The following is a 15,435-nucleotide window of genomic DNA, read 5'->3' as shown; positions in this document are numbered from 1 at the left end:
ATAATAGGTCTACATGTCCTTCTTTGAAATAGAGATGAGGGAAGACATAATAGCTAATAGGTTTTTCTAGAACTCTCTGAAGAGAAATGTGTTTACAAGTTCTTACATATTCTTGCTGCCTCATGCTGCTACCTGTGTCCTAGGTCTTTCAGCTTTCATTTGGGCCTTTCCATCCTGCCCTAAGTGATCATGAACAGTTTCCCCATCTATATCAGATCGGCCCTAAGGACATATCTTTAGCCCATGCCATGGTCTCCTTCATACTTTATTTCAGATGGAACTGGGTCGGGCTAGTCATCTCAGACAATCATCAGGGCATCCAATTTCTCACTTATTTGAGGAGAGAGATGGAAAAAAACACAGTCTGCTTTGCCTTTGTGAACATGATCCCAGTCAACATGAAGTTATACATGTCAAAAGCAGAAGTGTATTACAACCAAATCATGACATCTTCCACAAATGTTGTCATCATTTATGGTGACATAGAGTATACACTAGCTTTGAGCTTAAGAAAATGGGAATCTCTAGGTATAAAGAGAATATGGATCACAACCTCCCAGTGGGATGACACTATAAGTAAGAGGGACTGCACACTGCACTCATTTCATGGGACTCTTACCTTTGAACACCATCGTCCAGATATTTCAGGTTTCAAAAAGTTTGTCCAAGCATTGGATGCTATCAAATACTCTAACAAATATCTTGCAAGCCAGGAGTGGATGAACTTTAACTGTGAAGCCTTGGCATATAAATTTAATTCACTGAAGAACTGTTCAACCAATGCCACATTGGAACGGCTAATGGAACAGACTTTTGACATGGACTTTAGTGATAGCAGTTATGCCATATACAATGCTGTGTATGCCTCAGCCCATGCCTTTCATGAGTGGATATTTCAATATCTAGTTCATCAGGAAATAGGCACACTGAACAACATCAATATTATCTGTTTGAAGGTACTGTTTCTTCTATTGGAAAATGTTTAATGTCATGAAAGACATACTTTTAGAAGGCTCTCACAGACACAATTTGAGTTTATTAGAAAAGAAATATAAAGCTTGATAGGGTGAAAGACGGAGAGAGGGGTAATGGGAAGATACAAGTGAGGGGATAGCAATTGGAATTAATATTAATAAATTATTTAAAGAAAAAAGAAAAGAAATACCAGTAAAAATGCAAAATACAAAGGTATTAGTGTGGTAGGGAATTTTGTTTATGATGCCTACTGACTTTGATACAAACAACGTTAATATCATCACACTGGTTCAAAACTGGAAGTATAATCAGTGTTTGCCAGTTAATCCTCTCCATGATGAGAGGATAAGCCCTTGTTCATAAATTGTCAAATATGTTGTCATGACTTTATGGATTGTTTTCTCAAGTTTTTTAAACTGATGCAACACCCAGTGTAGGTATTAGGATGATTACTTGGGTTTGTGAGAGTAAGTACATAAGAAATAGTGCTGGAATTCAATTCACTACATACATGTTTGTTCATAAGTGAAAAGTTATACTTATCATTCTCTATATACTTATGTTCTTCCTGTTGTTTTGCATTACTTTACATATTTGTGTTGCTGTTGCTGTGTATAGATGTTTCTCTTCCACCTGCCCCTCTTTCCAATTATCTCTGGAAGTAAACATAAATTTTTCTAGGTAGCACTGTCTTTAGTATGTGTGTTGCTGTGCCTGTATTTTCCATGAGGATTTGTCAGTGAACATGTTGTGAGGTGACTGAGTTTGTATTTTTTATGTTTTGGTCAATGTGTTTGCATGTAGGTATATCTGTGTTGCTTTGTATATGTGGTGTGTGTGTGTGTGTGTGTGTGTGTGTGTGTGTGTGTGTGTGTGACTTTATGTATGTATGGCTTTATACCTGCCTCTCTGTGTATGTTGGATGGGACCATAAATTTATCTTTCTGTCAGTGTCACGCTATGTGGTTGTTTTTAATCTCTTTTTCTCCTGAGTACCTGTCAGGGATTGTGTGTGAGTGCCTATGAATGTGTTTTGTACTCTTCTACATCTGTATGTTTCTGTACCTGTGTGCGCTTGTATTTTTTAAGTTTGGGGGCATGTATACATATTTCTGTGTAAATAATTGTGTTCCTGTATTGTAGTACATTCTGTAAATAAGGAACCTCCCTATGTGTAGGAATGTGTGTATCTGTGTGTGATAATGTGTATGTGTGTGCCAGTGTGTCTGTGTGTGTTCGTACTGTACATCTGGTTTTGTTCTGCAAGTATGAGCTACAAAATTCTAGGAACAATATGGTATTTTAAAAATTAAACTAAATTATTTATTCCCTTTATATCTTGAGGTTAAGCTCTTCTATCAGATACTCCAAGTCACACTTTACATCCATCCCCACTACCTACTCCTCAAAAAGTGAATTCCTCACTCACCCAAGCTCTTCAAGTTGCATCAGGGCTGAGCATTTCTTGTTCCCCATGGCCATGTGAGGCATCTCCATCAGGTTGTAGTGATCATGGAGATGTCAACTGAGTCCTAATCTGACTCTTGCTCTCTCATAATTATTGGGCACACATGAAGCCTGAGGTTCCCATTGGCTTTATATGTGTAGGGGTCCTGGACCCAATCTATGCATGATTGTTAGTGTGTATTTCAATCTCCACCAGCCCCTCTGGGCCCTGGTTAGTTAGCTGTTTTGGCCTACTTGTAGAGCTCTGTTACTCCCAGATACTTCTTCCTTTCCTCCCAACTTGTCCACTAAATTTCATACCCTTCACCCTGTGTTTGGCTGTGAATCTCAGAATGTGTTTCCATCACTTCTTGGTGTAGGGTCTCAGAGAACAGCTTTGCTAGGCTCCCATGTGCAAGCATAGAAGATTGTCATTAATAGTGTCAGAGTCTGGCTTTTCCCCAAAGCATGTTCAGCTGTTGGTCCAGGCATTGTTGGATATCCCATCAATCTCACTGCTATCTTTATCCTTGCATTCTCCATATGCAGGGTAAATTTGGGCTGAAATTTAATTGTGTGGGTTGATGTTCCCCTCCATCTACAAAGTGTCCTGTCTAGTCTACATGACCATTGCTACTATGAGTCTCACATAGACTCACTCCCATACCCTCCCAGAAGCCTACCATGTCTTAGTTTTCCAGATGCTCACAGAGATGTTAATTTTATTTATCCAGTTGCTTTAATTGATATTTTGCTCCTGGATACGTTCATTAAATTTCTCTTTAGGATAAAGTCAGATTACACTGTCTGGCTTCAAGAAAAGAATTATGCACTACAGTATGCTATTTCTATTTCAGCTTTATGACATTCTGAGGAATATCCACTTCACAAATCCAGTTGGTGACAGAGTGAATATGAACCAAAGAGAAAAATTGCAGGAGGAATGTGACATTTTCTATATTTCCAATTTGCAACAAGGTCTTGAAATTAAGGTGAAGATTGGAAGTTTCAGCCCCTATTTTCCACATGATCAACAGCTCCGTATATCTGCAGAGATGATGGAGTGGGCCACAGGAAGTACAAAGGTAGGTTTGAACTGATTGTACTGATTTATCTGACTGGCCAGTAAACACTGTCATGTGTGTACATTCTAAATTAGTGAAATAAAATAGATTGTCAGATAAGGGATCAAAAAGTGTCCTCTTATACTATGTTTGTTATTTTTGCTTTTGATGTGATATATTTATTAACTCTTAGAACATTCCATAATTCCATACAGTTACATTTCTAATATCAGTGCTGTTCCTGGCTTTTAATATAAGTATAATACTGTCTTTTATTACTGTGTTATATTACTTGCTCTAAAGTGAGCAATAGGTTCTTGACTCCAGTCTTATTACAACACAGTGATTTTTAAATTTCTGTTGGACATCTGGCACAGATGTCTAAGATATTGAGATTATTGTAAGGATGGAGTAAGGAAAAATATATAAATCATTCATTTTATTATGTAATACTGTTTAATTATTTTTACATTGAGCTTCTAAATTCTAAAGGCTTCTATATATAAATTTAAATTTTCATGAACCATGTTAGGCTTTATAAGATTTATAACCTAGGTTTTTATTCAATTAATTATTTCTTTAACATGTTTATGAATTGTTTATCTGTTTATGTGTCCATGCAATACTGGCACATGTAATGTGTATGGATTCCAAAAAGTGATTCATATTCTTGGGAACTTAAGATGGACTTTTGACAGGAAATGGGTTTTCAAAGTCAAACTTGTGTCCTCTTCATGAGCAATAATTATTAGTGACAATGTACAGTCTCTCCGGCCCTAGAGATGAAATTTTTCACCAGAAGAATCTTGTTTAACTCCCTGAATTATGGTATAGTGAATTCTAATCTATAATGGGATTTCATTTTTAATTCTCTGTATTATGTGGATTGTTAGTAATACAAATTTGACTTTAAGAAAAGAAATTTCACATGGTATATCTCTGAATAGTATAGGTATGAGTTCTGATGTGGATGATGTTAAGGTATTTACCTCACATTACCCAGTTTCAAAGTTCATTGAATTTTAAATGATTCAACTCCAAGAATGTCTTCCATTTTCATATAGAGTTATATGTCATATTGCTCAGAATATATAAAACTGATAGTAAATTATTCTCTTCAGTGTGATGAGAAATGTCTATCTAAGAAAAGAAAATGTGAGCTAAACGTGTAGCTACTGAAATACATGTGAATTCTACGGTAAGAAATGAAAACTCATGTTTGTTATAACCACATTTAAGGAGAATATTACATGAACAACCACTGGAAGTGTATACAGAATGCAAAATAATATAAACAATGCCCTGCCCCCAAATACATATCCAAAGGCAGAAAAAATAAACATAAATATGAAGATATGGAAAGAAAGAACATGACTCCAATGTTATAGAATTAAATAAAAGAATGTTCAATGACATATTAAGCTAAAAATTAATAATAATTGTAAGAGGATTCAGGATAGCAGCACAGACAGATGGCTGTCTGATCAGAGAGACTGAATCAATGGGATTGGGCTGAGAGATTCAGAACACCAGAGCTGGAGTACCCTGCGTGAGAGGGGTCCACAGTGTCTGGAACATGGGTGGGTCTGGCACCAGACCATATAAACTGGTCCACAGAGACATCACTGTTTAACTGTGGGAATAACCCTAGGACTCAGGGTCTGGATGTCTGCCTGAGATCTGCATCTGCACTTTACATCTCATACTTTGTTTCTGGGAGTGAACAGTGAGCTGGAGGGCATCAGAGTCTGTTTATTCAGGTTCAAGTGAAACTGAAGGGTTTGGAGCGCAGGAAGATCTGACCTCACATTCCCTGACTAATACAAAGAAATATCCCAGGCACAGGTGTGCCACAGGTCTTCATTTTTATGTTTATTTTTTCTTCATTGAGATATGTATATGGGGGAGCCCACCTACACTTAGGCCTGGACTCTGCATAGCCACACAATCTCAAACTGAACAGTGGGCTATAGGTACCAGAGTCTAGGTCTGATAGCTGAGGAGAGACATGAAGGTATGTACCACCAGTTGATCTGTCCTCAATTCAACAGCCTAATGCAAGGAGAGTTCCCAGGTCAAAGCAGGCACAAACAAAGGAAGGGTCTCTAAACATTAGCCACAAAGCTATAAGTGGACAGCACCCTAGCTCTCTGTGATTGGTCAAGCAGTGGGATGCAAGGTACCAGTTGCTGGGCCTTCGTAACCAAAGGAAAACTCACATTGTGGACAGAAGTGGATCTTTTCAAAGTTCCACCTGCCAATCCATGGAGAGCTCCCAGATCTGAACCTAGGTCACCTGCATGACTCAGAAAATGGTTCCCTGATACCTACTAATGAGAGGTCTCCAAATAAAGCCATTCTTCTATGACCTGCTCTCGATGGTCAGAAAAGGACAATAGAAACTACAACCACACATCAGAGACAGCAAGATGACTAAAGGCCAATGGGCCAAAACAAATGATAAGCATCAAAATAATATGGTATCTCCAAAACCCAGTTATCCAAAAGCAATAAGCCCTGAAACCTCTAAGACAACTGAAACAAAGAAAATGGCCTAACAATCACTGTTCATGAAAATCTTTATTATTATTATTATTATTATTATTATTATTATTATTATTATTATTTTGTTCAGATTACTTCTCAATTTTTGTTCCCTTGTTTGTCTCCTCCCATTCCACTCTCCCTCCCTCTTTCACCCTATTCCCATCCCCTAGGATTGTGACAGAAGGAGACCCTCCTCCTTCACCATATGGTCACAGCCCATCAAGTCTCATCTTGGCACCCTTTCTATTCTTTCTCTGAGTGATACCAGGCCTCCCCACCAAGGGGAAGTGGTCAAATATGGGGCTCCAGAGTTCATATCAGAGTCAATCCCCAGTCTCCACATGACTGTGGATAATGCCCAGTCCCTTGGCTAGATCTGAATAGGGGTTCAATATTTACTGCATGTGTTGTCTTTGGTTGGTACAGTAGCTTGAGCAGAGCCCCCTGGGTCCAGATCTACCAATCATGATGTTCTTCTTGTAGGTTTCTAGGACCTTCTGGATCCTTCTATTTCTCTATTCTCCCATACTTCTCTCACCTAGAGTCCAAATAAGAGGTCCCCACATCTAACCCAAACTCCTGGTATTTGAAGACTTTCATGGGACTGTTGGGCCACTGCATAATTATTAGTGAATATATGTCATGTGTGTCTTGTTGGGTCTGGGTCAATATACTCAATAAGATCATTTCTATTTCCATCCATTTGTCTGCAAACTTCAAGATTTCCTTGTTTTTAATAGCTGAGTAGTATTCTGTAGTGTAAATGTACCTCAGTTTCTTTACCCATTCTTCGACTGAGGGACATTTAGGATGTTTCCAGGTTCTGGCTGTTATGAAAAAGGCTACTATGAACATGGTTGAACATGTGTCCATTTTGTGTGGTGGAGCATTTTCTGGGTATATTCCAAGAGGGGAATGCCTGGATTTTGAGGTTGCACTATTCCCAGTATTCTTAGAAAGTGACAGATTGATTTCCAAAGTGGTTGTACAAGTTTCCACTCCTACCAGCAATGAAGGGGTGTTCCCCTTTCTCCACATCCTCGCCAGCATGTGCGGTCATTTGAATTTTTGATCTTGGCCATATAGACGGGTGTAAGATGAAATCGCAGGGTATTTTTGATTTGCATTTCTCTGATGACTAAGGATGTTGAATATTTCTTTAAGTGTTTCTCAGTAATTCGAGTTGAGAATTCTATATTGAATTCTGAGACCCATTTCTTAATTTGTTTATTTGGTTTGGTGGTATTTAATTTCTTGTGCTCTTTATAGATTTTGGATATTAAGCCATTGTCAGATGTCTGTAGGAATTCACTTTGTTCTGTTGACATTGTCTTCTGCTCAAAGAAGATTCTCAGCCTCTTCAGATCACATTCATTAATTGTTTACCTTAAGGCCTTGGCAGTTAGAATTCTGTTCAGGACGTGTCTCTTGTGTCAATGAGTCCCAGGCTCTTTCCTACATTTTCTTCTAACAGATTTACTGACTGTGGTTTTATGTTGAACTCTTTAATGTACTTGGACTTGAGGTTTTGCATGATGATAACTATGGGTCTACTACATGTTTCTACATCTAGATATCCAGTTAGACTGGTACCATTTATTGAAGATGCTATCCTCTTTCCATTGAATAAATTTGGCTTCTTTGTCAAACATTAAGTGTCCATATGTGCATAGATTTATTTCTGGGTCTTCAATTTGATTCCATTGATCAACCATCCCATTGCTATGCCAATACCATGGTGTTTTAATTATTGTTGCTCTATTGTACAGTTTGAGATCAGGTATGGAGATTGATCCAGAAGATCCTTTATTGTATAGGATTGTTTTAGTTATTCTGGGTTTTTGTTTTTCCTTGGGAAACACTGAGAAACACTTTAAAATGCTCAATATTCCTGGTCATTAGGGAGAGGTAAATGAAATCACATCTGACGTTCCATCCTACATCCATCATGATGCCCAAATAAAAAAACTCAAGTGGCAGAAAATGCTATCAAGGAAGTGGGGAATGGTGAACACTCTTCTATTGATGGTGGATGTGTAAACTTGTACAACCACTACAGAAATCAATCTGGTACTTTTTCAGAAAATTGAGAATAATAATACTTAAATACACTGCTATACCACTCCTGGGCATATACAGAAAAGATGTTCAACCTTACAACAAATAAATTTGCTCAATTATGTTCACCACAACCAGAATCTGGAAACAACCTAGATGCCCCTCAACCAAAGAATGTATAAAGAACCTGAGGTACATTTACACACTGGAATCCCACTCAGCTTTTAAAAACAAATAAATCTTGAAATTTGCAGACAAATGTATAAAACTAAAATGATCATCCGAAATGAGGCTACAGAGACCCAGAAATTCATGCATGGGATATATTCACTTACAAGAATCTATCAGCTCAAAATTGTTGTCCTATGAGAGGCTTCGCCAAGCAGTAGATTAGCACAGATGCTGGGACTAGCTGCTGGACACCTGGTGAAGTGCAGAGAATGGTATGGAAGAATGGGGAGAGCAGACAGCTCATTCTCCACAGTTGTGTACGGCAGACTCTGCTTCTGACATGAACTATACTTACCCATATTCGATCACTTCCCCTTGGGAGGCCCTTGGACACACAGAGGAAGGAGAAGAAGGAACCTGGATGAAAGAATGGGAACATGAAGATACAAGTAAGTAGCAAAATTCAGCATGTGATCTGAATTAATGATGTCAAATTTGAAAAAAACAAAATGTAATTATTTTGTAGCTTGCATTAACAGCACACCTAATTGCATGAGTGCTCATAACTGAGCTTCATCCTACATTGAGATATATATTTTAATTACATCTGTACCACTGGAAAGATATATGTCTGAATCATGAATTCCTTGGGCATCAGTTTATTTTTACTTAGTTTTTGGACAAGACAACATGCTATATTGAGTCCTTTTAAGATAACCATGAAATAAAATTTAAATGATGCAATTTAAAATAAAAATTATAAGAGAGTTCCCAAAGAATCAAGAGCACAAATCACCTCTGGGAGTATACAGTGACACCTTGAATATTTGTATACAATTTGTATACAATAAGACACTGAGTGAAGAGTTGAAACAAGAATGTAATGAAGTTACAAAATATTGTTAAATAATCAACTAAAATGTAAGGGAACAACATAATAAATCAAATAAAAACTTCAGTATTCTCATCAAGAGAATATTTCAAATTGAAGACTGGATGCAAAGACTTGAAGACAAGACATATGAGTTAGAATGCTCAAAGTGTGATGAACAAAACACAATAAAAAAGAATGCAATACAGGGGATACAAAGGGCATACGATGAACAGAACAAATTTACAAACCATGGGAACAATAGGATAAAAATGACAGACTAAAGGCACCTACATTATATCCAGTAAAATGTAGCTTTAAATTTCTTAAATAAAACATGATCAGTGGCGATACAGAGAGAGCACTTATTTATGTACTAAACTCTCAACATCAGAAATGATCCAACTTTGTTTTGGGATGTTGTTTGCTTGATTCTTTCTTTTGTTTTGCTTCGTTTTCTTTTTCTAGATAGGGTTTCTTGGTGTAGCCTTGGCAATCCAGGGATCACTTAGTACATCACCCTGGTCTCAGAATCACAGCAATTGCCCTGCATCTACCTCCCTGAGTGCTAGGATTAAAGGCACACACCATCACAAAAAATGAGCCAGACATTGATATACATTATTTAAATTTGCTTTGTACCAAGAAGACGATATAGAATGCTTCTGTATAAAAATCCAGTTCATAGAATAGCAGCACATGAAGAATAGCTGATTCCACTATGGAGGCTCTTAAAGGTAGAGCGTAACTGTTATGTGTGTCAATCATTTAGACACATATCTGTCAAGGCTAGCTACTACACACAGTATACTGATATCTCATAATAGAAGGAAACAGACCAAAGTTCAATAATGAACACAATTATAGAAATTCATGTACACTGAGACAGCACTACAAATGATACTTTAAGAATTCTTTCATAATTATAAGTAAGTTGAACAAAAGTTGCCGTTGCTACATAAAGAAAACAGTAGAACAACAGAAAGAAAATCATCTATTAGGAAGGAATCAATATTGCAGTAACAACATGCAGAAATAATTAACTAATAATTATAAACGATTACAAAATTATAGTAGTCACATTTTCTAATTGAAACACAAAGACAATAAGGACTGCTTATGAGAAAGACAGGTTTGATGACTCCATGGGAAAGTCAGAAACTCATCACATACATGAAGAGAGCTGTTCTATGAGAATAGTGAAAATGCATTGTAATGAAGAGTAATAGAAAATATTAGACAATTATCTCTAAGGTGGATATGTATGGAATAATTCTTGACTAAACACCTACGAAGAGAACTCAGCAACAAAAGTAAAAGTTCACACTCTTAGCAGAACATGACTTGATTCCCGATATGAAAGCACAACTCAACATACATATATCAGTTAGCATTGATCCATCACATAATTCAACCCAATTATAGAATCACAATTTTATCTACAATAAAGAACAAAGGATTTAAACTGGGAAGGCAGGAATGGATCAATTGTCCATGCAGTCCGCAATTTCGATGTTTATTGTCATGCAAATGACCTTCACGTTCAATATTTTATTTTAACTTAAAATCTTTTCGATTTAAATTAAACAATCTTTATACGAGTGTTCCCAACATTTCCAGCCCTTGTGGAGCCTGTTCCCCTCAGGAAACACTCTTCCCTCCAGCTCAATACAAAGAAATTCAGTACTTTCTCAAAACAAATAAACCAGGATTTGTCCACTCACCTATTTTTCTCTTTACTTTCAGTTTGTCAAAGTATACACTGTCAATTTATTGGTAGGCATGTCTGGTATCTGAGTTTCTGGAGAAATTTCGCTGGGTGCATGAGTCTTTTAGTCTTACATTGCTAATCTGATGCTGTGATTAAATACTGACCAGAAGCAAAGTGAGGAAAGTTGATTTGGCTCACCCATGACAGTCAAGGGAAGACAAGACAGAAATCTGTGGATTGGAACTAAATCTAGACCCTGAAAAAGCTCTGCATACTGGCTTGTTCTGCTAGTTTTCTCATAGATTCCTGCCTGGCAAGAGTACCTCCCATAGTGGGATGGTCACTCTTCCGGAATTAACATGGAATGAAATGCCTAACAAATATAGGAAAAGTCCAGTCTAATGGGTATAATTTCTCAAGTAATTCTTCTCTGTCTTCTTACTGTACTTGGGGTCAAGTTAACATTCATTAACTAGAAAACTGCGGCTGAAGTTCTATAGTGCTTGCATACAGCACACCATCAATTCTTGTTCCTACATTTCTAGGAGTTGGGAAGCAACTCAATTTTTCATCAATTTCTTTCCATACATTTCTATGCTTGACCCTATACAATGTGCTAAGTGACATGTCCTCCATCAGTTCATGTTTATAGAATAAGGTCATTCATAACTCAACAAGCTAAAATAATATATATGGTAGAAGTAGGTAAAAAATCTGATATCAGCATGTGTCTAATTTTTCTCAGATCTTGCCCTCTGTGTGTAGTGCTGACTGTGGTCCTGGATTCAGAAAATTCTGGAAAGAGGGAATGGCCTCCTGTTGTTTTGAATGCAGCCCATGCCCAGAAAATGAAATTTCTAATGAGACAAGTGAGTGTTGGTGCTGTGCAGAAACCTTCACGTTTATCATCATCTCCTAACCACTTTGAGATACTTAACTTGTCAAAAACCAACAACAACAACTGAATAAATAATACATATGACTGTCCTAAGTAGGTCTTTGGAGAAATACAAATATTAACAATTTCCTGAATAACAGCAAACAATAAACCCTCATGTCTTTATAGACACTGTGACTCATTTTCAATTAACAGAGGGTCACATTTTCTCAAAGAAAGATTTTGATAATGAAGCCTCAGTTTTCATGAATTTTATAGATTTTCTTAATGGTTTATCTCTTCTAAAACTCTATGTAGATTAGATCATTAAAAATTTTTATTTATTCTCTTTGCAAGTATATATGTGCCCCTACATGATTTTTGCACACCACATATGTACAGGAGTCCATGCAGTACAGATTAGGGCATGAGACATGCTAGATCCTGCCATGTCACTGCTGGGTATCAAATATAAGTTCTCTGTTATATTAATATAGAGGGAAAATATTTCTCCTATTATTGTGAGAATCTAAGAATGAGATGGAAGATATTTTGTAATATCCAAAGACCAATTTTCAAATGTCTGATGTTACATAATGCTAAGTATGGTGGGCCTGAGTCTTCAGACATGATGGAGGAAATATGAGGATTCTTGTAATCAATATATTATATATAGTATCCAATTAATAATGTAATAATATAATACTGTTGTAGCTTAGAATAATTTATACAGAAAGAATTCAGTTCAAGTGTTAAAATATTATTACCACCTACACAGAACATATTAGCCACATGATTATTTATTTAGAGATGACTAAATGTAATTAAGCAATGGAAATTTTTTCAAGTATTTCGCCTGTCATCCTACATAATTAAATGAAAGTTTTTAAATGACAGTAGTGGCAATAGAGATGACCCAGAATCTAAATCTCTTGACACTGAGGGTGACGAACTGAATTCATGCCCAGGATCCATGTAGAAGGCATAGGCAACTAACTCCTAGAAGATGGCGTCTTACATACATGCATTCCAACATACAACATTCTCTCAAATAAAGTAAGCATAATGAAATTGTTTTAAATGTAAAATCAAGTAATAATAGAGGCTATTAATATTAACAAATACCACAAAGTTACAAAAATTATTTTTATTACTTTAATTAGGGTTACGTTTTGAGGGAAGGTGGATACATGTAACAAATGCAGATGCAGGTGAGGGGCTACTAAAACATATGTAGACTGAGTTACATGCAGTTTTGAGACAGCTGACAAAAGCACTGGAATTGAACTCTGGTTTTCTGAGAAACATTTATATTCTCTTTACAGTTGGGCCAACTAGCCAAGGTGTACAAAAACATTAACTAATTATATCTATACATAAATGCATTCCTCTAGATAAAAATAATGAAATAGCTAGAAGCACATCATCACTCTCTGCAATTATCCAATGACTGGGTGGAATTTCACACACATATATTACAGTTGCCATTCTGGATCTTGCAACTTATGAATGGAGTACTATAGTAAAGTATACACTATCTTGGGTACCACTATTGGAATCCTTGTGTCATCTTGCTCATGTTGTTTACTCATGTTTATTTCACCCTTGGGTCCACTCACAGAGTCTGGGTCTCACAGAGGTGAAAATAAGGGAGGAGGAATGGGGTGAATGATCCCACACAAAATCAAGATGAAAGGTTTTAGTGCTCAGTAAGTACAGAGTTTTCTACTTTCAGTTTAATGTAGGTGTTTCCCATTAAGAAGTATCAGGGCTAGATACTCATACAACTGAAAAAATGGTTATTTAAGGTTTTTGCAGTTTTCAATCACTACTTTTATATTCATATGTCATTCAACACTCACACTCTACTACATCCTCTTTATAACTCCAATAAACTCAGATTCATAAGCTTTGTTATGACTTCTACATTCCTACACAAAACTATAAACCACACACACAAGCTTCTCATTCCATTCAGGTTAGTGTTCTTGGGCTAGTGAATTGAAACTCAAAAATATGCAACAGTTTTGGTCCCAATAGAAGACAGATTCCCATTCTGTCAGAAAGGCAACAGTGATAAAACAGTCGATGACCTCAAGAGGCAATGAAAGTACAGAATTAAGGATTTCAAAACACACTCAGGTATACCATCATTAATGAATTTCCCTTTCCTGATCTCAAGAGTCTAAGTCATTTTAGTTTGGCACTAAAATTGATGTAATGAAATTGTATGTAAAGACAACATTTTATATGATATATCATCAACAAAATTCAATAAACACAAATATGATTGGTTTTAATTTAAAGAGAGTGAGTATGGCAATTAAAATCATTGTGGTGCAACGATGACCTTAAATTGCATAATCAGTATTAAAATGTGCATATCGCCATGCTTCTCTAATATGCTATCAATAAAATGCTGAAGCAGCACTAATAAAGTCTCCCTTTCTCCATCAGATGTGGATCAATGTGTGATGTGTCCAGAGGAGCAGTATGCCAACCCAGAGCAGAACCACTGTAAAGACAAAGCGGTGGTCTTTCTGAGCTATGAAGAGCCATTGGGTATGGCTCTTGCCTTAATAGCCCTGTTCTTCACTGCATTCACTGCTCTGGGTCTTGGGGTCTTCATGAAGCACCATGACACTCCTATTGTAAAGGCCAATAACAAAACCCTGAGCTACCTCTTACTCATATCTCTCATGTCCTGTTTCCTCTGCTCCTTGCTCTTCCTTGGGCGTCCAAACACAGCCACCTGCATCCTGCAGCAGATCACATTTGGAATTGTATTCACTGTGGCTGTTTCCACAGTTCTGGCCAAAACAATCACTGTAGTTCTGGCTTTCAATCTCACAGGCCCCAGAAGAAGGATGAAGTATATTCTAATATCGGGGGTACCTAACTACATCATTCCCATCTGCTCCCTATTCCAAGTAATTCTGTGTGCAATTTGGCTAGGATCTTCTCCTCCTTTTGTTGATATGGATGCACACTCTGAGCATGGCCATATAATTATTGTGTGCAACAAGGGCTCAGTGACTGCATTCTACTCTGTACTGGGATACTTGGCCTGCCTGGCCATGGGAAGCTTCACTGTGGCTTTCCTGGCAAGAAACCTGCCTGACACCTTCAATGAAGCCAAGTACCTGACATTCAGCATGCTTGTGTTCTGCAGTGTCTGGGTCAGCTTCATCCCTGTATATCATAGCACCAAGGGCATGGTCATGGTTGCTGTGGAGATCTTCTCCATCTTGGCTTCCAGTGCAGGGATGCTTGGATGCATCTTTGTTCCTAAATTCTACATAATTTTGTTAAGATCAGAAAGAAATTCTATCCAAAAAATTAGAAAGAAATCCTAGTCCTAAATTCATACAAACTACAACTGACAAACAATGGCACGGCACAACAACCAAATAGATTTGGCAGTGCTGTATCTATACGTTTTTAGAATGACTCTCACACTTCTTTCTAATGGTGATGCTAGTCAGTATAAAATTTACTAATGTTATCTACTTTTTTCATATAATCATGTGATAAACCTCTTTTTATGAAACTGAGCTTTTTGGCATGTGTAGAGTGTGGAAATATTCTATTCTGATCTAACATAGAAAATGTTCTCAGTAAATTCAAAGTAACCTTTAAACTTGGATGAATGAAAGACTTTTATGACAGTTCAATGGTGAGAAGAATATACAAGGAGATTTATAGAGTGAACTTT

The 15,435-nt window shown here is 36.9% G+C and overlaps 1 protein-coding gene across 1 annotated transcript; it reads left to right on the top strand.

Annotated features, from left to right (window-relative positions):
* Positions 1 to 383: 383 nt before the first annotated feature.
* Positions 384 to 15,076, top strand: LOC311590909 (vomeronasal type-2 receptor 116-like; the record flags this gene model as incomplete). Its single annotated transcript, XM_084770203.1, has 4 exons — positions 384 to 956; positions 3,279 to 3,506; positions 11,589 to 11,712; positions 14,178 to 15,076. The coding sequence occupies 4 exons, from the start codon at positions 384 to 386 to the stop codon at positions 15,074 to 15,076; spliced, it is 1,824 nt and encodes a 607-aa protein (XP_084626329.1).
* Positions 15,077 to 15,435: the final 359 nt, after the last annotated feature.

The sequence above is a fragment of the Acomys minous genome (genome assembly GCF_964271855.1).
Source record: "Acomys minous genome assembly, chromosome: 20".
Classification (NCBI taxonomy): domain Eukaryota; kingdom Metazoa; phylum Chordata; class Mammalia; order Rodentia; family Muridae; genus Acomys; species Acomys minous.
This window is presented reverse-complemented; position numbering and strand designations above follow the sequence as displayed.